Source organism: Lipophrys pholis (genome assembly GCF_963383615.2).
Source record: "Lipophrys pholis genome assembly, chromosome: 9".
Taxonomy (NCBI): Eukaryota; Metazoa; Chordata; class Actinopteri; order Blenniiformes; family Blenniidae; genus Lipophrys; species Lipophrys pholis.
In genome coordinates this window covers 9,280,135-9,304,994 of record NC_137639.1, presented here as the reverse complement: position 1 = coordinate 9,304,994, position 24,860 = coordinate 9,280,135, and the positions used below count along the sequence as shown (strand labels likewise).

Here is a 24,860-nt window from a genome sequence, read left to right as displayed (position 1 = left end):
TGTAAATCAGAGGTAACAGTGGGACTCCGCTGGCTGGGTTGTGTGTATCATATCCCCCGTGGATGTGCTTGTGAGAGACAAACACAGCAGGAACCGGCTCATAGAAAATCACGCTTTATCGCACTGCTGGAGGTCAGAAGCTCTGCAGGTTATCTTGAAAGAGTGCATCTTCTCCGAACCAATCCGACAGTATGATTGGCAATGTTGTGACAGAACATCATTCATCATTATGAGGTTGGTTTTATTCGGTGCATGCCTCTGCTGTTTTTGTGCTGCAATTCTAATAAATAGGCTATTAAGCGGGTTTTCTCTCATGATTGTGTAGCTGTCCCGGGAACAAAAGCAAAAATAGAAGTCGCCTAACACAACAATAACAGTTATTTATGGTAAATTGCATTTATAGCCTGGGTATGTGGATCCTGGACACATTTAGTGGACAGCAATCAAATTTAAAGAGAGAGCAGGTGTCCTGGCTGAGTGCTGTGGCGCATGTGTATTTTTGCGTAACCTGATCCTCAAGTTGTTTCTCTGCATACGCGCTGTAATTTGGCTTTCCCAAATGACTTGATAATTTGGTGGTACACAGGAATAAAAAAGCTAAACTCTGGGTTATTTGGCCCCCTTTTCATCTTTCGCCTCCTGACGATAAACGTTGAGAATGAAAAACATCTGTCCCCATCAAATGGCTCTTTCCCAGGAGTAAATGTTTATAACTCATGTCAGCGGTTTACTGGAGCTTCCATTTCACTTTAACCAATTTCTTTTTTTCTTTTTTTTTTTTTAATTTGCTAATACAGAGAGTCACCAGCAGTCCAAGTCACTGTTAAACAAATGAGGAAGTTACAGCTGAACTCACTGGCCAGATTTGTTTTTACTTGGTTTATAACCTCGAGATTATAAAAGATAATGTGGTCAGACAAAGAATCGAACATGTGCAAAGAGAAAATGCGATTCTTTTTCCTGTAAGGAGGCCTCCAGGGGCCATCTCCAACTGACGACACGTACTGTCAACAATATTAGCGCTGGATCCCATTTCAGCGAAGACATGACACACGCCCTCAATCACTGACCTTGTTAAACACATGCGTGCACTTTGTTTTTAGGGAAACTCTGCGGCTTGGTCTCGACCTCACCTCGCAGGGCTGTTTACAGAGTCTCCTCTCTGCTTGAAACAGATGCTCCGTCTGAGGTCATAGCCCGCACTATTCCAGGTGCTTTTAACACTCGTCTACCTGTCAGTCCTATCAGAGCATGACCAGTAGGCACAAAGGCCCTCTTTTGACCTCGGCCAATTCACAAGCAGGTCTAACGAGGTGGGTGGTTCCAAAAACGTTTTAAAAGCACCTTTAATGCATTCCCTGTGATGGTCTGCAAACATTTTGCCCAAAATGCTCTCATTTGAAGTCGGTGAATTTTTACCTTTTTACCAGAAATTCACAGACATGCTTCTTTAAAAAAAGAAAAAACACACAAAAAACATTCTTTTAGAGGGAAAGAGACGCTTTGCAGACTGTGGAGGTAAACCGATATCTCGTTGAGATGAGCATTTGCAATGCATCAATTTTGTGCCATTGAGAAGAGTGGCACACATCTATTTGCTGATTGCTGTAATAGCAAGATATGGGTATTGACTTCAGTTTACTGCACCCGCAACAAAGGTTTGAGCCAAGTTCTTTCTTTTGGAGGGTTTACTTTGGTTTAAATTGTCCCATTCAGGCTGCTTTTTGTTTTTTCTCCTTCCATTTTGCCGCTCCACCCAAATCTGGAATCACTGTCAGATGTTAGTCGCTTGCAGGTCAAAGAATGAGAACATGGCTAAAGGTAGGCCTATACTTTACAGATTGTGCGTAAAAACGGGCTCCTCGGACCCTTCTAAGAATTTATTTGAAAGCGTTGCGGCCTGAATCCCAGATGACAATAATTAGGGCACTTAACTGTTCAGAGTTTATCAGCCTTAGATAAGCATTGTCACAGCTGTAAGTTGCGTTGCCTGATAGCGCCATGTAGTTGGGATTTATTCACCCAGAACTCTGATCAGATAGCAGCAGAGGCACACAAAAGGAGCTGGTATATCTTGAAGAACTTCTGAAGGTGGAGGCCTGTGATGTGAAATAGCTCTCACTGCGGAGTTGGAATGCAGTGAGAAATGTGAGCATTTCACACAGGGGTACCTCTGGGGCCATAGCCGGGTCACGAACATTTACAGTAGATGAATTAGCCATATGCAGCCGTGTGGAAGAGTCCGTGAGCGAGGCCGTGTTTCTTAATGCAACAAGTCGCAGGTGATGCCGCACATGGACGCATGAAAAGACTTGCTCTCATCTGTGAGTTTATTTGGACGGGTGCTGCAGCAGTTGTTGGATGACGGTAGCTGTGAGATTTGGCGACGCAGCACTGGGGGGAGCTGAGGCAGAACCACCAGACCAGATGACCGGTGATAAGTCGCTGACAGCGTGGTCATCTCGGCGGTCGGCTCTGTTCTTTCTCCATTGTCTCATGTGGCGATTGGAGAATTTTGAAGACGTGTGGCTGATTTGGAGCACCTCAGATGGCCCGAGATCGCCGCCTCGTTCAGGGAGCTTTCTTTTTTAAAGCTTGTGCCAAAGTAAACGTTAAACTAAGAAAAAAATGCAGTCAGCAAGGCCTTCCATCTACACTTACTGAACCAGAAACAAATTGGATTTTAGGTTCAGCGATTTGTTCCTTCACTTTTTCTTCAAGCTGAAATAAAAGAAGACTTGACTCACTGAAGGTTGAAAAGCTTAAACCTGAACTTTTCATCAGCCTGATTTGTCTTAATCCCAACCCTCGATTGAGGTATTTCAGATTTAGGTAATCATTTAAACTGTATGCGATTCTTGCATGTTGAAAATCACTCAAAAAGTACAATCTGTCACTAAATGCAAGCTGTCGCGTTCTGGACACATTTTGCGTTTTGGTCTTTAAACACATCATGAGATACTTCACCATTTTCGAAGAAGACTGAGACAGACCTGTCATTAGATTTGTATTTTTATGAGGACTGTGGTAATATGGTGACTTTTCAAGATTTTAGAAAACAGCTGCAAAAGATGGAATGCTAAATAAGCAAATCTTAGGTTACAAATGAAGAAGTTACTAAGCTTTTTCCTTCAGGTTTTGACTTGATAAATTACCCATTATCACACCTGTGGGTATACTGTATTGTTCATGTTTATCATTCTACAGTTTGATTGTGCACAGGATTTCTTTTCTCAATATTTAGTTTTTTATTCTCTTGAGATCGTTTAAAAAGTAAATATGAAAAGTGGGAATGCACCGATACCACTTTTTAAAAAGGATGAATACAAGTACGACTGCTGACCTTTAGGTACTTGCTTATATAGAATACAGATTTCAATACTTATCAAATGCCTTAAAGCCTAATTTATATTCCATCCGCAAATGATATGTGAAGGCTATTTTGTGTTGCCATGAACCACCTCCGACCCGTCTTTGCCTCAACCCCTCGCACACCAACAGCCTTGTTGGCTCCAGTTTCCTACTTCGTCTACAGTACGCAGAGGGCAGCGCGTAGCGTCTATACATCCTGCCCTGTGCCTACTGTAGACCGAAGGACCAAGCTCGCTGTGTGCCGCAACACACGCTCGCTGTTGTTAAGGATATCAGCCGTATGTTCATCACATATTGCATGTAGCATTGTTGGTGTGCGAGTCCCAAACCTCTTTAGCATGTAGCAATCTTCCTGGATCCACTGAGCAGTTAAACTAATAAGCGACATCGGTTTAACTCTGCTGGTCCAAATGTCTGTGGTGATTAAGTTGCTGGTGTGGACAAAGTAGCTTTCACCTCCTCTTCATATTTTGGCAGATCTTAATTTACAGTCTGCCTTATTATTGTTATTCCAATATTAATGAATCTCCAAACCGCTTCATCGCTCCTGCACCATTGTCTACCTGCCGATATTTCCGATGTCTCGAAATACTCGCTGGGTTGAATTGGGATATTTTACATTGTGCAGTATCAAACCTGATACTGGTATTGATGCATGTTATTAATGAACAATACTATACTGAATCTTTATGGGATTTTAGAAGTCCAAACGAAAGTTGATAATTGCGCAACATATTTTTGATAATAACACAAACTGATCGAAGTAGCGCCGTATTACATCTGCATGTTTTGTGTTTTCTAGGTTCTTGTGAATGACTTCTTCCTGGTCGCCTGCCTGGAGGACTTCATCGAGAACGCCCGACTCTTCATTTTCGAGACCTTCTGCAGAATTCACCAGTGCATCAGCATCGGGTGAGCCATTTTCTCCTCCAATCCAGACCAGACATTTTGCAAGCTGTCAGCTTCTAATCTAGGCTGCTTAAGCATATTGGACTGGAGAACTCAGACAGACGTCTCCAAAGACTTCTAGGAGGTGGCGTTTGTGATTCCCAGAGTTTGTAGGCAGTCCACTAGCAGGAAGTGGCAACAGCAGCTTTGTGATTAGTGGAAGTTCCCTCTCACGTAAGTGTTTATTGGCCCGTCCGCACACAGCCATGCCGACCCCACACATCTCGGGGATTAAGTATTATGAGGTTTAACTGCTTCCAGGTCCCCGCGGGTTGCTCTGCTTGCTAAAAGTTTGAGGACCACCTGTCTGAGGCCAATGCACAGACAGTTCGCTCCCAGGAAGAGGTCAGGGTTTAGGCGGCTTTAGACGTTCCCAGCTGCTTCAGCACACAGAGTCATTTCAGCACTTCTTTTCCAGGGGTAAACGGAGGTCGGAGGGTTCCTACAGGTCTGAAAGCTCAATATTAAGTTTGCTTAGGTTAGAATAAAATTGAGTTTGGATGCATCCCCACAACCAAGAACTTCACTAAATGTTGATTATATTGAGCATCATTGGAGAGAGGAAAAACAACATTGTAATTAAGAGAGATTTTATGACTAACTGCTCAACAGTAATAAAGATGGAGCATTCACCCTTCTGGCCCATATCTGTTTGGTATGTTAATCCTAGTTCTGACCAATTTACCAAACAAATGTCTCTTTCTTTCATAGAGAACAACAATGCCCCTCTGACATGTGTATGCCAAGCATTTGAAAGAATGTCTGGGTTTTAAATATTGTCCACAAGCACACAATGCTCGGTCCAAACAGGGAGTGAATTACTTCTGTTGACACAAAAATGATTGCATTGACTGTTGTATAGAGCCGTGGAGGTCTGTAGTCAAGGTTGAACTGTGGAACATGATCAGGCCCTGTCGAAATCTCCAATTGCAGATTGTCTGGAATTGATTAGGAGTCCTGGTTCTTTTTGGCAGACTTACTGCAATTGGATCCATTTACTTGTTAAGGACCACAAAGGTTAGTGGCAACACTGAAGGAGGAAGTCGGAGCAGTGACTTCTCCCCTTTTCACCTTTTTTCCATGTCCTCCGCTCTCCCGTTTGTTGAGGTTTTTGAACCAAGAACACAAATAACAGGACCTTTTTTTGTGGCGGGGAGGGGGTCAGCATTTTTTTTTTTTTTTTCTTTTTCAGGGGATTAGGAATGCTGATTCATAGAGCCGGTCTATTTTTGATAGACACCCAAATTCAAATTCATTTAGGCTTCTACCCAGAAGCCCTCCGCGCCCAAGCGTGGACTCTGAATGAATTTGATGGCTGTTTTTAATGAGGACATTTTTTACCGCTGGCGGCCATGATGGTTTCACAGATATTTAGCTCGCCTTTTGCCCACAGCTGGGACACAAAAGTAGACCAGAAGCTGGCTTAATTTAGTTATTTTATGCAATAAAGTCTTATGCAAAACATTCTGTAGGCAGTGGAATTATTTTGATCCAGCTTGCACCACTTGTAATTGCCTACACACACATGCACACCCACACACACACACACCCTCTTTGTCTAGACTTTTCAATGTCCTGAGTGTATGTGTTTCCAATTTAGCTTTGTTTTTCCCTGTTTGATTTACAAGGTTTATTTCCTTAGTCCGTCCACAAGAGTTTCAATGGTCCAACCCTGCTCTGACCTCACATGCACATTTGTCCTTTGACATTTCGAGTAAACGCTTGAGACGTGATCATTTGGGCCGTTGCTTTTTTTCCCCCCTCCACATCACTCGCTGTATTTGTACACAACAGCTCCCTGGCAGCTGGAAGAAACGTCTTGTGTATTTGGATCTAACACTGAAGATCTTTCCACCTCACAATTGAGTCATTAAAACGACCACACAATCATTTCGGTTTCCCCGAAAAATCAATTTTACCCCAAGCCGAAGGCGAGGCTGCTCCAAATGGCTCGGAGTCTCCCAAACGCTATCATATGTTAGTGTTTAACAATGCCTTCATTTTGGGCCAGCCACGTTAAGAAGGGGACTACTTTGGAGAAGAATCCCCCTTCCTCCTCTCTCCTCTAACCGAGTTAGACCCCAATGCCTGACCCCTCTCTCCAAGTGTGAGGTTGGTATTGAGACTCGCAGGAGTCCCTTAGCCTGAAGTCGAAAAGCTGCGGAGCCAGAGTGAGTGAGGGGTCGAAATGAAAGTGATCCCTCTCCCCCAAGGAACAGGATCATGCTTGTGTAAAGTAAAACCAGTCATGGAGGTTGTCTGCTTGGCTTAAGGGCCAAAGGATGTCAATAGTGGAGGTTGTTTGAGTCAGACCCATTCCCCGCTCTCGCTCTCTCTCGCTCTCATCTCCCTCCACTTCCGTTCTTTTTTTCTCTTCCCCTCTCTGAGGTCTTAGTAGGCCTAGCTGTTAAACAACTCTCTCAGAGACAATAAGATAAAGTAAACCTGCTCTGATATACAAATGCGCTTCCTGGGAGGAAAACATTGCCAGACTTTATTTTATAAATTAGATTAGAGAGCTTTGGCTGGTACAAGCCAAGGCCTTGGGCCTTTTGAGGCACTCTGCGTTCCTGCATTATGCTGCACGGAGCAGGTTGCGAGGGGTTAGGGGTTACTTCGAGTCCCCAGCGAGGAAACCAGATCATGTTTGTTTTGATCACCATATCTGACCTGGACTTGACTGACATGTGCCCCCACTTTGGTGAATTGTCAAACAAAACACCCACAATACCCATGTGCAGCAAACGCTTAATCACTGGGGTTAAATCGGAACTGATCACCAATTTCATTCAAATCTCCCCATGATTACTTGATTGTAAGATAAATAAGAGGAGTGGGTGTCTGCATTTCAAGAAGTATTAAGGAGAAGTATTCAGAGTACTGTTGAGGATGTTGGAGCCCCATGCTTCTGGTCGCACCATTACACGGAGTTCTAGTGGTCTTTAATTCAGTCTACCCACTCAAATGTACAACCAATTGCATACCAAAGAAGCCAAAACTCACACAGACAAGCCCGGTTGGTCAGTTGGTTCAACCCTCAAACAATCTGCTAGCCACTGCAGCAATATGCCACCTTACCACAGATCAAATAGGATTTGATACCATTGTGCAATAGTTGTGATGGTTCCATACTTTCTGGAACCACAGAAATAAGTTATTATTCATTGGAATGTTAAAAGCCATTTAAAGCTGGTTATTTGACATTCATTAATTTTTAGTTTCGATTGCTTCCAATTAAAATATTGTTTTTTTTCAATTGCATAATGCTTGGTTTTTGCAAAGTGCAAAATAATTAATTAATTAATTAATTAATGCAAAGTAATTTCTGAAGTAATCCGACACTATTTCTTCAAGATCAATAACTCAAAATTGGAAATAGATTTAAACCAAATGCAAGATGAAACTACAAATATACGCTGTACATGATTAACAAGACTTGTTCAAGGTGTATTGTCTATGAAGTTTGAGAGGGCTTTCATCTTTTAAATCAAGAAACACTGTTAGAAACTGTAACATTAAACACTCACCACAGGACGTATTTCCTGTTGGTGTTTTACGTTTTTAAATTCTTTTAAAGTGTCCAACAGGACAATAATGCAGACCACACTGAATGGACACTAGTCTTCAAGCCACTGCCTTCATCATGTGTTTACTGACCAAAATCAAATTTGTGTCTTCGTTTGTTCTGTAATCCAACCACAAACACATGTGCGCAAGAACAATGCGCTATAAAAAAAACAAAACTTATTACCAATTGCAAATTCATAGACATTAGTATGGACAGACAACAAAGTTGGATTGCCATTATGGTGACTCAACAATAAAACTCTAGTCCCAGGAGAATATGAACGGGCAGTCACGACACTCTGGAGGCAAACATTGTTGTGGCACATGTGCAGAAGAACTATTTACTACGGTCGTATTGTGCATGTGCAGTAGCAGTGTTGCAGAAAAGTTGGGATTAATGGCCATTTTCCCCCATCGTGTAAACGGGGCCTAACTCTGCACAGATTAATTTGGAAATAAAAGTTGTTCCTTTTGGAAATTCTATTGTAATTTAGTGATAAATGAGTGTTTAATAATATTAACGGCTATCCTAGCTGAGGAAAGCCTCATCAGCCTGAATTCAGTTTTGTTTATTATTAATATATCATCAAATCCTGATTTTTCTCTGCTGTGAATGAGTCAAAATGCATTAGAAGTGCTCGTCCTCGAATCGTTTGCTTTGCATCAGCGAGTCTCGGATCTCTTGGGGTGAAATCCTCCACGTTAACTTTGTCACTCTGCGATCCCGGACATGTGTTATCCATCATGACCTGAACTTGCGTCATTAGGCAGCCAACACTTTTCCAAACTTGTTAGGTTCCCAATAATGATCCAGAGTAGCAATTTTGTTGTCATGCATCATTTTCCATAGGTTTGATGGGCTGAAGTGTAATCGGCTGTCTAGCGAGGCGCAAACACTACGAGGTTCGTCATCAGGAGTGACAGGTTCATCCGTTTTTCCCTCCTCTGGGCTGCAGGGATCCTCATGGATCTCCTCACAACTGTTGTTTTTCGGTGTTGCTATCCATCTCTCTCCTCGCGTCAATGTGGTGAAAGTGTTGAGGGATGTGCACTGTCACTGGGAGACCGAGCCTTGTTTCCCTCATTATACTGAGGTAATTCTTTTTTTATTTGTTGTTTACGCTCTTAATGCCCCATCCAGACGCTGACATCATCTCACTTGCCCTCTTTATGTGGTTTTGCCACCATTCGACCAGCATTCGTGGGTTAGAAAGTGGTAACCTTTTTTTATCTTCCTGTTTGAGCCTCGAGGTAATACAGACATATCACAAATCCCAAATAAGATGACTCCTCGCTAAAAGAATGCGTTAAATAAGCCCCTGAGAGCGACAGGCGAAATCGGTAATAGTGGTGGGATCTGTTTGCAGAGCCATGGCGTGAGAAGTCATGTGGCTTGAGTAGATTCTAGCTTACTCACCCAAGGACTTTCACAAAAAAGTGATTAATGGATCAGGAAGTGATAATTAGTGGAGTAAACTGTTTTTATACAGGCATTGTAACCTCAGGTTTTTTTCTGCAAACATACATAAACCCTTAAGACCTGCCGTGTTGGTGCCAGGGTTCGTTTTTTTCCCTCCACCAAGTCTTTTGAGATGAATAGTGAGGTTTCTGCGGCTATTTATTGGGGCCCTTATATGAAATGTTTCGGGAGTTGGAGGGTGGTGGAGGTCAGACAGGAGGAAGAGGGCAGGAAACAGCGGGGGATTTGGGGGTGGGGGTCTACTTTGGGATATCAAGGGGGGTCTAGTTATTTTGGAAAGCCTCAAGGGAAACCAGCTGCAGCGGGGAAAAGTTTGGATCAAAGAATGCCAGCCACCCTCGCGCTGCTTGTGACACATCTACGTTTGACCGTATCAAAGAGCCGCCTCGTCTCCACGCTGGCTTTCATTTGGAACGGCGTGCGGGATGAGCTGGAGCTGCCAGGTGAGAGGAGCGCTCACCTCAGACCGAGGAACAAAACCCAAAAGCTGAAAGGAACCGCAGAGGCTCACGACATGGGGTCGTCCCCACACTTATAATTGACTAATGCATCCAAGTCTGTAAATCAAGCTCCCATTAGCACAGGACCATTAGAAGTGTTTTTGGGGGTGTGCTTTTTCTTGCCCCCGGCACAATACGTCGGCCATTTATTAACGTTGTGAAATGGAAATAGCAACTAGTCATCTGGCAACTAATGTGCACCATTCATCATACTGCAAATAGTATTAGGCATTATTTGGAACTCTTGAATATTTCATGCATGAATCAGCACAGACTTAATTTAATTGTTCTCTTTGTGTTTTGAATTGGACTGCACTCATAATAGTGACGGAGCTAATCGGGTTTGGTAGTTCAGCAGGTGTATTATTTATGATGGATGTGGTACAAATTCTGTAACTGTAAACACTTAATACACTTTGTAAGTAATACTAATCGTGGTGAGTTTATGGTCAGATAGTAATTATCATTAAAAACCAGGTGGGATTACAACATTCATGCGGGTTTCATCAGCCGACATTATGGCTGAGACACAGGTGCTCTGGATACAATGGCTGATAAAGGATTGCAAGGATCTGACCTGGTTTTGTTGTGAACATACTCAAGTCTCTCTTTGTCTACAACACTTTGTGTGTCTCCTTAATTATTTGTTTGCCTGAGAGCCATAAAAAATGTGTGCTATATGAACAAAGCACCAGTTGTCCATGCTTACACCAGTGAGTGTAATGTGTTTGCTGATGATACAACAATACGTTATGATTTCTAAAAGTGTCTGGGTACAATTTTTGACACATTAAACACAATTTTGGAAAATCAGGATCAAATTAACTCTTACTTTCATTCCCGTGACAAAGATTCTATGCACAGTTTATGTATTTTGAGTGAAAACGGATCCGGTTCTATGGCACCGGTGCTTTGAGCTACTGAAAGTGCAACTTTTTGAAAGCGACTCGAAGGATAGAACTTTTCAAAAATGCTCAGTCTCTGTGGAAACCAAAGAAAATGCTACTTTTCTGAAACGGTGCTGCACCACGGTCGTAGTAAATAGATCTCCTCCACTTGTCCGAGGAGATGAACAATAACAACAATTGAAGCCTTAAGAATGTCATGAGTCCATATTCTCCGGGGACTTGGTAGTTTTATAGTCGAGTCACCTGGAATAACAATCCAACTTTCTCGTCTGTCCATAGGTATGTCCATGTAGTCGCCTTTATTAATATTTATAGCGTATTGTTCTCTGAAGGCACGTGTGTGGTTCCACTACAAAAACAAACAAACAAACAGTGCCAGCTCGTGGTCGAACACCGTTTTCAGCATTTATGACATTTCTGTGTCAGCTGGCTTCGTTTGTGTGCCGTGTAAAGGCGAAACTTTTCTGAAAGGAAAATGCAATGTTCTCATGTAAACAGGGCCGTAGTTCCCATGCACGACCTGAGGATGGTGAGCTGTAGAGTCATAATGGTCTGATGCCTCACCAAACACATCATGATTACACCTCTCTAATGTATTTTTTTTTTATGTATTTCTCTTGTGGTTTTAAAAACAACTGGTTAGAGCTTCTGTTCTTTCTGTTTCCTCACAGCATGCTGGCAGACAAACTGAACATGACTCCCGAGGAAGCTGAAAGATGGATCGTCAACCTCATCCGCAACGCCAGACTGGACGCCAAGATAGACTCCAAGCTGGTGAGACCTTGTGTCACCTTCTCCGGCTAACTCGGTGTCAGTCTGATGCAGCGGACCTTTTTACCTGTTAGTTTGTTCTCCTGGAGCTCAAGATGCTGATGGTATGGTAGCGGGGTGTTTCTTCGATATCGAAGCTTTTTCAGAGCGTCTCCGTGAGGCTTTGTGTGGAACCTGCATGTTTTGGCGTTCACATCCCAACAGCTCTCTGTAATCAGCAAATCATAGCCCAGACCTCCAGAATGACATAGAATTATGTGGATGTGCTTTACAGTAGAAATGAACAGGATCTTCAGGTTGGTGTTTGTGGAGTGGCGCATCTGCCAGATGAAACGCGGTTGGCTTTTTAGGCATTGTTGTAAGGCTGTTGTCCATTTTTATCCATTCTCTTTTTTTTTTCTTTCTTTCTTTCGTAGGGCCATGTGGTCATGGGGAACAACGCCGTATCACCTTATCAGCAGGTGATCGAGAAGACCAAGAGCCTCTCGTTCCGCAGCCAAATGTTGGCCATGAACATTGAGAAAAAGCAGGCCCACAACAACCGAAACGAGGTGAGTCGCGCACGTACCGAGCGCACATCATCAGCGACTCCTTGAAACAATGCGAACGAAGAAGGTCAACGCGAACTGCAGGCAGTTCAAAGCGCCTGAAACGATGGGCTCAAGAGAACAGGGGTAAAGAATGTTGATGAACAACCATCAACAAAAGCTCCCTTTACACGGAATAAGCCAGTAAGAGCAAGTTTAACAGAGCTAATGCTTTCATCCCTCCATTGCCCTTCAAAGGCCTAATGACAAGGTAGAGTCCAAACAACCATAAAACGGGGCCCGAGCCGGGTGAGTCAGCTCGGCAGCGTAAATAAGGTGGACCCTCACACCGGCTCTGGGTGAACATTACTCAGAGCCAGGAGTTCCCTGCACTTTAGGATCTGCTGCAGATGTCTGGCTCAGGGTCCAGTCATCCCATTTAAGTCTGTTTTTGATGTTGACCCTGTGCGTTGTCCTGGTATGTAGGCCGCTCCACAGAATGTCGTAATAAAGCATGCGATCCCAGCCCGAGCCGTCGCCTTGAAGATTTGACACGCGTCAAAGCAGATTGATGGGTGCGATGCCTCGCCCGACACCCGAGAGCTCCGAGGCCGCGGAGTTACAACCGCCGCGTTAAATGTTCACCGTTTAAACTGTGCACTTCTCCAGTGTCTTTTGATGTGCTCAACACACTCCTCCCCATTGTTTGAATATCTACTGCAGGAGTGCTGCCATAACCGTGCCCTGTAAAAGAAGTAAAAGCCCCCTTCATCAAGGAGTTTTTGTAATTAGACAAAAGAGGCTGCAAACTGCTCACAGAGCAGCGCCATCACATCCTGCTGTCCTCAAGGCTACAAATCACTTACATATAGAGAACATTTACTGGCTGCCATCTGGGCCGCCTGCTTAGGGTCCCTGTCAGCTCTCGCAAACCACCCAGCGCTCACCCAGCAGAACACACACACATTACACACTCCCGGCACGGCAAAAGCGTCAGCAGTCTAACTGCTTGCACATGTACGTCAACTTCTTTTCACATTTCCCACAATCAACGACCAAAAATGTTTTGTTTTGATCGGTCCCAGCGATCCGAGCACGGCCTATAATTCAATGTTTTCTTCACGCTTCTCTTGCAGACACCGAACTGGGCAGGTCAGGACGCCGGATTTTAAACATCAACGGCGAAGACGGACCTTCCCGCTCGCGGCGCTCCGTCTCCACTTTTGTTCCCCCCCTCTGCACTTGTCTCTCAAGGAGCACGGCACTCGCTTTGCACTTGGTACAAGTCATCAGCAGTTCAATAAAATTGACCAACAAAACCATTTTCACCCATGATTGCCTTATTTCTGGACATTACAAACGGCGGCTGAGGTTTGAGTGGTGGGGCTTTTTTACATCGGTAATACTTGATGAAGTTTTAATGTGCACATTGAGTCACTGAGCGGGGACAGTTAAGATGGCCGTGTGCGATGCGGCTCATGTGTGCCGCTGTAATGATGAATGGCTGTTTAGTCTGTTGGTTTTATAGTGTTTTAGTGGTTGGCTTCGGCGTGGCAGGCAGTCTCGCTGAGCGGGACGTCAGCTGGCGGGGGCAAACGGAGGTGATGTACAGTTACCAGTGGTCACACACTCTGCCAGTCATCCTGCCCATCGGACGACACGAGGGAGCCATAAAGAACCATTAGCCAGACGGACACAATCTTTTTAATGTCCCGCTCCACCCCCGCTTTTCTCCGCTCTCGACCCTCTCATAACTCAGCCATTTGACTCTCCCTCCGTCTCTGCCTCGCTCCTTTATTGCTGTTGTGCACAAACAGGCTTTCATGCCTGTATTTTGCCTTTTAATTTGCTCCTCGCATGTGATTTAACAACGAAACGAGGACTTAATCTAATATGCACCTGCTTATATGTCGGGTTTAAATTCAAAGGATATTTCGTCACCTGTTTGTGTGACACACACACACACAGGCTTCCTAACAGAAGAATGAAACTTCCATTCGAAGAAGCAGCACAGACCAGTAATAGGTGCTTTCCTCCTCTTTGCTTTTTCCGTAGTGCGTCACAGAGCCGCTCGGTTGATAAACATAAGTGCGCTGTGTACAATAGAGGTGAAATATGAAAACCTGCTTTCTCGGTGGATTCCCAAAGTATACAGTCCATCGCAATTTATTTATTCAGTGTAGTTTTTAAATAGACCAAACCACAGCTAGATATTGTGACATTGTGACCAGAGACAGATGTACAAAAACTAGTGTTCCTCTGTGTTTCAGGAAGGAGGGGCTGGACACCACACTCTCCGCTCCTGTTAATATGCACTTTCACTTCCGTTTTTTTGGGATTTCTTCAGTATTTCACTGAATGAAGTTACTTCTAGCGGCCATCCAGCTTTGTCCTTTTCACAAGAACAGAATAGACTATCCATCGATAAATCAGCCAATTGGTTTTTTTGGGGGGGGGTTTTTGTCGCCTATTTTGATTAAATTGATTTACATTTCTAGTTCAGTCACAATAAAATGGCATCACACATGATCTAATCATGGTCCAGAAAGACTTAAAGTCATTTTCTCAGGCTGGACAACCCACATTTCTGTCACAACATTTGAGTGTTTTTGTAGGATTTTGAGGTCGACACAAGACGCTGGACCTTTGCTTGGGCAGTGGTGGGAGAGAGGTTATGGAAACAAAGTTAGAAGCTGAAGTTTGCTGGTTTAAATCCCACTGCCATGGGTCAACAACTCCCAAATCACATGATGAAAAGCACAATAAGCTGAGCTTTTTAAAGTTTTTCTCCATTGGACTGGCACATTAAACCCCTTGTAAAACCTATGATATTTAAATCCCCATTTTTCTTGTGAAACCAAATCAGTCACATGTTCTTGACAATTAATTGGCAAATATAAAGCCTGTGTGAAACAATTGCTTAATGATTAAAATTGGAGTTCACCCTCCATTTTCTGTAGTTATTTCAAAATGATCCCACCACCTATCTAGCCTCCCTTGCTAATGGCTCGTTTAATATCAATTAATGGTCATAATTTGACTTTTGGCTTACTATTTAAGTTTCACTTAAAGTGCTTTTTAATCTCTGTCCTCAAGTTTATGAATCGTGTAAAAATAGGTCTTTAAAATCCTGATGAAGAAAAGGACACCTCTGGAGTTACAGCAAGCATACAAACCCTTTTGTTTGTACATGTGGACTTTAGTGTTTCAGATTTATTTGTGAATGTCCTGTCAGATTATTTTGGGATATTGGAGTTTTCCCTCTTTCCTTTTGGGAGCCACAAACATGGAGAGTTGCTACAAAATGTGGCTTGAACTTTCTCAGTTTGCCTCACTCTCATCCTGCCCTTGACATTTGGGGGATTCTGACTTTAAGATGACCACTGTGGCTTTTTCTGTATTGTGTGTTTCTTTTTTTTCTCTCTCTCGTTCTCTCTCATTTGTGACAAAAAGCCACAATGAAGACATGGGTCTCCGATGAACAGGGTGTACAGGCAGCTCCCCTCATTGCTGTTATGGCACTGAGGGCTCAGAGCCAGGCCATCCAAATGCTGACGTCACCTCCACTGTGCACTGCATTGAGGAGGAGGGGGAGGAAGGTGATGAGGAGGGATGGAGAGAATAAAGTGATTGGTTTACCTGCCCCCCCACCCCCCCTCAGTGACACATCATGAAAATAAAAGTGTCCGGGGGCCTAAATTATCACATCCACCTTTAACTGTGTTGTTTTAGAGAGGAATCCAAACCAGCGGCACTGCCTGCGGCTTGCAGCCCTGCTCACCACAATGTCTGCCGCTGCTCTCCGGATAAATAAATAAACAAAGTCAGGACAAAGGTCACTATAGGTTTTGGTCAGCTTTTAGGTTTTTTATTTTTTTTTTGGTCCATAAGTTTTCCTCCCACATGTGTTTCTTTTTTTCACTTCCGGTGACGAGATGGAAACTTGGACTTGAGTGTGTGTTTTATTGCCTGAAGCTGGATTCTCTGCTGTTAAACAGTATAAAATCAGCATGTATGAAACCTTGTTATACCAGGATAGGATGTATGTGTGATCTCAGCAGGGCAGCCACACATAACTTTAAATTTCCCTTAATCATGGAGCTGCCACTTCTGTTCATAGCTGCATTTTACTAGTATATTTTTCTTCGTGGTACTTTCTTTTTTCTTTTTTCCTTTTGACCTCACACTTGTAAAACCACAATGTGGAAGGTGGCAATAATTCCCTGAAATAAATAAAAGATTAAGTGCCACACCTAGTGGCTGAAGGGGGTAGAGCATTCACATATTGGTATTGCAAGGAGGTGATAAACTAACACTAGAAATGCCCGCCTCTTATGGTTTGTAGTTTGGGCGCAATTACGCATCGTTCCCCTCTGTCTCTCCTGTGGGCCGAGGACTTCCACTGGACCAGCCGTTTCATAACTCGTGCGTAATAATGTTGAGCTATGATCGGGGATGTTGACGAGCAGCCAGGCGTCTGAATGTCACAGAGGTAGTGGATGAGAGCCAACCATCCACGCTCGTGCGTCTCTTTCCCTCCAACAAGGTATGAAGGTTCTGGCTGCAGATGTCTCCCCTTGATTGCGGTCACATGGGTCATCGTGTGAGTGAGTGACTGAATGAAAAGGCCTTGTTATTAGGGATGATGGAAAAATCCTCACAATTTATTGCGTAATTTATTCATGCTCAACATCGACACACAAAAGATTATTAAGATTTTCAGAGGAAAACGTGCAGGATGCATAACTTGCGGACCTTGTGTCATTACGCACATTTTGGAGATAATTGCTTTTTTCTCTTTTGGAAGTGGCGAACCTCAAATTATTGAACCGAAATGGTGACTATATTGGATGTGTAGCAATTACCTTAACCACTTTTGAGCTTCAGCTGAAAGGGTCATTGCATTCTCATTTGAATCTCATTTAACCGCGTGCGTAATTGGGAATAATTCGGTTCCCCCGTTCAGCATTCAAAGTAAAAAAAAAAAAAGTCAATTAAATCCACAATTTTCATGCCACATGCTAGAAACCATTTCCCTAAAAAAAACCCAGCTTCATTAACTTATTTACTATATGATGTTTCATCTTTTTCACTCTCGCTAGGACCCAGAGGCAACCTCGTATTGGTCAGTGTGGTTGGATGCGCGCAGAGGGAGGGGAGGGGGGGCGGACTACACGAAATGTCATCTTCAAAATCTTAAATAAGGAGAAACTCACAACCGGAGATATCCACACGTGACAGCGACACGGCTCTATATGAGCAAAAGGAGCAGCAAGCATCAGGACCAGTCGGGAGTCAGTCACCGCTCCACCTCAGCTGTGCGCGCAAAAAGGCAGACTCACTCGCCGGCTGCTCTCATTTTCTGCTTTTTATGACGAGCAACACATGTGAGTTTGTTTCTGCTACTTTCGCAGGACACAAGGCTGGAGTGAGGAAACGCAGGTAAACGGAATCCAGGCATTTTTTTTTTCTTTTTGTAACAGAGAGGAGGAAAGGAAACCCCCCTCCCTTCATCGTTACCACCTTTTTCTCCTCCTCGGACCTCTGTTCTCTCTTCTGGAGACACAAGTTTCTCACACACTGAGAGAGGGATGCTGCACGTCCTCGAGCCGCACTTGCACACAGAGGGAACCTAAAAAAGCGGAATTACTCTCAAGCTTATCCAAGGTATACAAACGTCCCACGGAGTGTTTCTGGCGACTATTACGCACGTTTTTAACTCTCCTTTTTTTGTTTGAAAGTGGAACGCCTGAGCAGTACGCATTGCATTTGCGATTGTCCCAACACATTAACACACAGAAGCGCTTTTCAGCCTTTATTCCGACCCACCTCGCTTTCATTCCATCCTCGCTCATCACTGTTTTAGAAGGTGTTGATTTCTTTTACGCTCTTATCACAGTTAACCTCCTTTTTTTGTGATTCTCCCCGCAGCGCAACAAATCGGACACTTTAAGTGAGTGGAAGGATCAGCGCGCACCATAAAATGATTCCTGTCGGCGACGTGATACCCTGTCGCATCTCGTCTGATGTTTGACACATTGGAGGACCGGCGAAAGAAACTGGAGGAGGACGTTGCAAAGTCAGAGAATCCATCCCGAGCCCAGCTTGAGCGTTTTTACTGGAGTCCGAACAACAGACCGCCGTCCAGATGCAGTTTCGACTCTTCTCATTTGCCCTGATCGTATTGAACTGTATGGAGTACAGCAACTGTCAGGCGCCGTCGCAACGCTGGAGGAGAAGCAAAAGAGGTAACACGCGGACGTAATCTACAAGTCTCTTTAGGAGAGCATCCAGGGCGCGACTTTTCACAGATGTGCGAGTAACGGGAGGCACCGGAAAGCGTCCCAAACAACCGTTTAGACCTCAATCTCCTGCCTGTCCGTGTACATCCTTTCTAAAGCAGAGTGAAGTGCGCGAAGAGTCAGTGGAAAAGTCAGCAAACTTGCAAGATCTTATAAAACTCGCAGGTGAGAGTTGACTGATCGTATCAAGATGCAGGAGATCTCCAGATATCCCAACAAAATAAAATGTTTTCTAGACTGCAATTTAACATTCCACCATCTAACGTTACTTGGGCACCTCTAGAAAGAGCATGTTCCATTAGCCCACATGTAACATTTATCGAGCCGGTGCGTAAAAGATGCGCAAAGTTGACCGCACGCGTCTTATCCACAATTAGTAGGCTTTATTAAAAGTTGCGTTTGTGGATTGGCTGATCGCGTTTACAACACGCTGTCTGACCGCGTTGTGCCCTCCCCAACAAAGGACTCTTTACGTTATTTTTGCGTGAAGTTGGTAACCCCCCCCAAAAAAAAAAAATATAAATAAATAAATGCATTTAAAAAAGAATAATAAAAACCTGTTGGTACAAGTCGGTTGATCGGCGTGGAGAAATTCACTGACCAGGTTCAGAATTTCCATCCCAAGACTTGTGAATCGGACATCTCCACTCCAATCCTCCTAATCTGGTTTTAATTGATCTCATAACCACTTTGAACTGTTGGTAGGAAACTCCGCATAACAATCGCTCAGCGGAGGCGCAGGGGGTTGAGGAGGGGATCAGCCCCTTTGTAAATACTACTCTATGCTCTGAATGAATGAAGGAGACAGTCGGATTAGGGAAGTGGCCCCCGCGGAGCCATTCTCAGACCTGTGACATAACACCGCACCACCAAAGATCCTCGGGGGTGCGAGGAGATTTATTAGCTCCAAAATTGCGCACGTTTGTGATCACGCAGCGCTGACGACCCCGCGTCCGGAGGTAGCGCGGAACAGTCGGGGGAGAAAAAAAAACCTAATTTAAAGTCAAGACAGAGGGGTGGTAGCGTTCTGGGGGCCTTGTAAATTGTAAGGCAATCACAGATTTAATCATATGCGCTGCGTGCCAGGGGGAACCTCCACACTCTTGCAAGCCCTCCACTGCCCATCTGCAAATAATCAGGCAATCACTGCGGGGTACTGGCACACACACGTATTTCAGCTCCTCTTGTGTATTTCTCTCTCTGTGCACTGTGTGATCTTTCGCATGCAGGAGATACAGTGTCATTTACTCTGCATGGGCTATCTCTTTTTTCTTTGCTTAAATCTGCAGGGGTATGGTGAACCAGAGAATGCAGTCTGCACATGGTTTTAGGTGCTTCTTTATCTTTGTAGTGTGTGTGTTTGAGCTAGAGGGAAGACGTAGGGGGTGGTGTTGGTGGCCTAACCAGTGGGGATGAGATCAAAAGGTTAACTTACACATTTGACCTGCAGAACAGCTTTAGGCTGAAGTATTATAAGCTACACATTGTTGCCGCCAGCTCTCACAACCAATGTTACACTTGTCAGACTAATCCCATGCAAATATGTTCAGGTCTTTGCCTTTACAGTATGGTTCAGTGTGTGTGTATGTGTGTGTTTGCAGGGATGTGTGTGTGTGTGTGTGTGTGTGTGTGTGTGTGTGTGTGTGGGGGGGGGGGGGGGGGGGGGGCACGTTGGGCCAAAAGTGCCATTCTATGCAAGCAGTGGCAGCCGGCCAACTTTTTGGTATTTGCTTCCTTCCTTTATTTATCACGGTTATATTGAAAGAAGCATGTGTAAGAGATCATTGTCCAATAGGCCCAGAAATGCTTGAATATTTTTCTAGCCCTCAAGGTTCCTGTGACAGCTTTATATACAGCCTGTCTGGCATGCACAGGGAGCTATCCAAACCGTTCAGGAGTGTTGAGACCCAGACACATTTCAGACTCACTCGAGCCACACTCCTCTCCCCAGGCGTAACCCCTTCATGCGTAACAAAACACATCCTGCATAATTTAACAAATATTTTCTTCTTCTGTTATGTGTGTTTTTTTTTTTCTTTCTTTCAATATCCGTGGACCGAAATTAAGTTTTGCCATTGATACGCAGCCTGCACGAACCGGCGTCATTCAGTGAGGTGTGAGGAACGGAGATGCCATCACAACCAGGGGACGTTGAGGCGTCAAACAACCGTTACGTATGACTCTGGGTTCTGCCAAGATTAGGATCTTTGTGCGGTTTTCTGGGCTGATCTTGTCTTGCCTGGCCTCACACACAAACCCACACACACTGCATGGCGTGACCCAACCTCCTGTTTGGCTCTGGTAATGGTACATATACATTTTTTTATTTTTTTTTAATGTAAAACAGATGACAAAACATATTAAATTTACACCTCCTTAGCCCCCGTCCTGCCCACTAGAGAGAGGAAAATGATGCCAATGAGCCCTGCTATGATATCATAGCTAGACACAAGGGTATTACTTTTCATTTTTATTCTCTGGCTAATGATGCCACCTGCTGACTACATAAAAATCAGGCTGGAGTACCAAGTGCTGCCTGAAGGAACAGAGATGCACAGTGGGGCCCTAAGCCGTTTAAACAGGTAATGAATAGGTAATGGCAGCGGAGAGTGGTGAAAAGTTGCCATGTGATACCGTTAACCCCTTCCACATCCACCCCAGAAACCCCCGATCTGAATTCCCAGCGGGCCACTGCGTGTTTCGGGTCATATTCAGCTGTGTAATCTGTTACTCAACTGCGTTCCCAGATGTTTTCTGAAGGACAAGAAGTGAATGGCTGAAAGCAGTGCGAGTACAGCAGGGTGGAGGGAGTGAGGTCAGAGATGCCTTTTGAACTGCCGCTGATAGTCGAGCAACAAGAGTTGCGTTTGGCATGTTTTCGATGCCAGAAATCCACAGAAAAGGGTTCATGATTTGTAGCTGCGAGAGCCCGTCGTTCAACAAAAGATCACGCCGGGAGTGTGCAAAAAAGGTGTCTGACTCAGAAAAAAGAAAAGCAACACAATTTGTGAACTGTTTGTGAGTATATACAGCTCTTGGCTGTATAGATGTAAAAAAAAGAAAGAAAAAAAAAGAAAGAAAAGTATTGCATCTTTGGATGCAGTTAAGCCACTCAAGCATTGTGGCCTCCCTTCCTAAGCTCTGGAAATCGGGCCTGTGTGCGTTTGAAAGCTCTTGCAAAGCTCCCAGGTTTGTGGGTGTAAGTGTTAATGTTGGAACCCGGTGCTTCAGCGCAATATAATATGTTGATTAAGTGCCTAAGGGGGATGAGAGGGAGCGCTCCAAGAAGCTGCTTTCAAACCAGCCTTGCCACTCTTGCCTTTTTGGAAAAAGTTGAAGGGGAAAAATAGAGGCCCAGCAGATGGCACGTCTGTTAGCAACAAGGCCTCTTTTTTTTTTTCTTTTTTCACACGATGCCTCACTAATCCAGGTGATGTTCGAGCCCAGCACCCAAAACCCTTTCTTCTTACTCCAAGTTTAAAACAGAATATGTGCATTTAATTCATGCAAGGCACCAGATTTGATGTGATTTCTCGACAGTGGAGGACACACGGTGTCTCTCCTTTCTCACCGTCCTCAGAGGTTCTGCTGGTCAAGAGGAAAGGAGGAGGAGGAGGAGGAGGAGGAGGAGGAAGAGGGGGATGTTTTAGGGGAAAGAGGAAGGCATATTTAAGCAGATCAGCTGGAAAGGGCTGAATGTGAACAGCATCACCTGAGAGGGATTACAGCGAGCTGAGTCTTGACCTGAGCCCGAGCTCCGGCGTCAAGGAACAGAGCTCTGTCTTTTCTCTCCCAGGCCCCATCAGCCAAGCCTCCAGAAGTGTAAATCAGTGTGTGTGAGTGAGAATGTGTGCACTTGGGTGTATGTGTGTGTGTGAGACAAAATACTGGGAGATACACAGACGCCGTGCAGGTGCATGCCCCCCCCCCCCTCGCAATCAAGACATCAGGTCCAAAAAAAAGCAACAAAAAAAAAAAGCAACGCTCTCTTCACCTTCACACACCCACAGCCTCTCAACCAATCACGGCCCGGGGAATTATTGTGGCCATCAAGGACAATGATCCACTTATGCGGCGTATTGATAAATCACATTAGTCTGACCCAGCCTCCGAACTCCGTGGAAAGACTAGCTCCTTGTTCGACCCGCGTGTCGATCCCGACCTGTGAGCGCAGCTCCTGCTCAGAGTCTCAGCGGTATCAGGTGAAGCTGGAGAAAGGCTCCTCAGTGCGCTCGTGCCACGCTACACTGCCGGGGGGGATGAAAAAAAAAAAAAAAAAACCCAAAGAGAAGGAAAAAACATGCAGTGGCATGAACTTTCTTCTCCAGAGAAGGACACTAAGAGATTCTTTAGTGACACCATGTGACAAAATAGGATCATCTGTTTCACTGTTTTATTGTTCTCCCTTTGGGAGAAGCAGTGCTCTTGTCTGAAAAAAATTCAAGTAACCTAAATGTATAAATTTAACTCGCTGATATTTTATCCCATGTTTTTTTTTTTTTACATTTTCTTATGAAGGACGTGTCAGGTTGGGCGATGGGAGGACAAGTCATTTATCTACTCCCTGGGTGTTGCAGGATATTCATTTCACCGCGATGAGAAAGCTTGTTCTGTAACACTTCTGCACATTTATCACATCGCGGTGAGAAACCATTTATTGTGCAAAGGCGTTCTCTCTATTTTTCAGTGTGGAGTGGGTGTGTATTGGGTTGGGGGAAATACACGAGGGGATCCTCTCTTCCACCCTCAATCATTGTCTTCAGAGGATCCCATGTGCTGGCAAAAGCTAAATGCCAAACAGATGTTTTCGTTCCAGGCCATGTTTTACCACACTGTAAAAGTTCATTTTTTCGGAAATGTGAAATAAAATGAACTTATCATATAAAAAAAACCCAACTAAATCTTGTTATACACTCCATATTTCCTCATGCCGATCGGAAACTCCCGAGCAGCAGACAAAAATGGCAGCGTCCCTCGGGAGTGCGATTTTGCAACCCTCACCTATGCCCGCCGCCTCGATTGCACACTCCCCCGCAGCAATTACACCTTAATACGTTTCCTTATAAAGCTACCAAATATGACCAGCCAATTTGGTCCCATTCTCTCAAGTTTATTGGGCCGTAAAGATTCTAATGTTGGGAATCATTTCGAAGTGCCACACATAAAACAACAACACAAAAGGAGTTTTTTTTTCCTTTTTTTTTTTTTTTTTTTTTTGCTTCTTTTCTATAAATGACTCATAGCAGTGCTTCACAGGTAGGAGAGCTGCCCAGAGCCGGAGATGGAGCCCCTCAGGCGTGCACCAAAATGCACTTCCAGACTGCTTACCTCTCACATTACTAATACACACCTCTAAAAGAATTCAGTGAAGAGCTGTTTAGATGTAATGGCGTGAACACAATAAGGCAACCATTGTGTTGCTTTTTTTTGTTTTTTTTCTCTCTCAATGAATGTAACCATGGGAATTGTTAAAATGGCCCATTTCCCCTTTGCGGGTTACAATAGACAGCGCCACGATTAAGCACAAAGAGTTGAACACTGTGAGTAATTTTTTTGTAAGTAGTTTTTATTCACTTTCTTGTTCAAATTTAGTTGCAGAAACTAGTAAAACTCTTAATGGCGGTGTTTAAGGTAACCGCTGAAAACAAGTAGTCTGATTCTTCCAAAAGTGGCAAAAAATCTGTCAAATTGGTTTAACATGACATTTATGCAAATTCTTAACACAAGAAGTTAGTTTTGAATGGTTCCACATTCTTTTCTGTTATTAGATGTGTGCTAAGCTAAAAGGTTATTATATGTTATTATATGTTATATGCTTAATATGCATATACAGACATTTCACTTTCTATTGTTTTCATTTAACTCAAGGTCTGAAAGAAACAAGTAAAAATATTCCACCTTTTTTATTTCTCGTTCATCATATTTGTGATGAATGTGATTCATGTGATTGCTGAAGAATAAAAACACTTTACACTTTATAAGTAAGATTGTTAAAAGTCCAGTGCAACTTTATTCCACCTTCTGGTTAAACACTGCTGAGTTATCAAGCTGTCCTCGTGATGTGCAAGCAGCTCATTTGTATGTATTGCTATGTATAATATAATGGTTAGGATACAAGCATAATATATTGCCATTTTTGTTATAGCATTATGACATGTTGCATTCATACAATTGGGAAATTGTAGAATAACCGGTTGGGAGCTCTAACAAGACAACAAGAAGGTAACAAATTTGCCTGATGAAAATCTGCACATGATTGAAAAACAACACGCTCATCACTACAAGACGCAGCTTCGTAACGAGCTAACTACATTTGTTAGGCCGATGAAATCGTCCCGTTTCCCCAACAATTACAATAGAGGATGTATATTAAAGAGTACATTAAAGCCCTGTATACTAAAGTGGGAGTTTTTGACAATACTCCATCTCTGTAGCAACTTTTCAAACATGCTCGGCCGATGTGGAAAACGAGGGAAAATCCAACT

The 24,860-nt window shown here is 43.8% G+C and overlaps 2 protein-coding genes across 4 annotated transcripts in view; both read left to right on the top strand.

Moving 5' to 3' along the window:
* The window catches only part of eif3ea (eukaryotic translation initiation factor 3, subunit E, a), a 34,372-nt gene extending 20,977 nt beyond the window's left edge, over positions 1 to 13,395 (top strand). Inside the window, exons 10-13 of the mRNA XM_080472273.1 lie at positions 4,175 to 4,284; positions 11,447 to 11,549; positions 11,963 to 12,097; positions 13,210 to 13,395. Of these exons, the coding sequence (XP_080328399.1) occupies positions 4,175 to 4,284; positions 11,447 to 11,549; positions 11,963 to 12,097; positions 13,210 to 13,245 (384 nt within the window). The 3' untranslated portion in view covers positions 13,246 to 13,395. The remainder of the gene's footprint in view (positions 1 to 4,174; positions 4,285 to 11,446; positions 11,550 to 11,962; positions 12,098 to 13,209) is intronic.
* A 3,880-nt stretch (positions 13,396 to 17,275) lies between these two features.
* rspo2 (R-spondin 2) overlaps positions 17,276 to 24,860 on the top strand; it is a 65,981-nt gene continuing 58,396 nt past the window's right edge. The window contains exons 1-3 of one of the 3 annotated variants that reach the window (XM_080470632.1): positions 17,276 to 17,460; positions 17,557 to 17,740; positions 18,005 to 18,321. In XM_080470632.1, coding sequence (XP_080326758.1) covers positions 18,222 to 18,321 — 100 coding nt within the window. In that variant the 5' untranslated portion in view covers positions 17,276 to 17,460; positions 17,557 to 17,740; positions 18,005 to 18,221. Of the gene's footprint in view, positions 17,741 to 18,004; positions 18,322 to 24,860 lie in introns of all 3 variants that reach the window. The other 2 variants (XM_080470630.1, XM_080470631.1) reach the window with 2 other exon arrangements.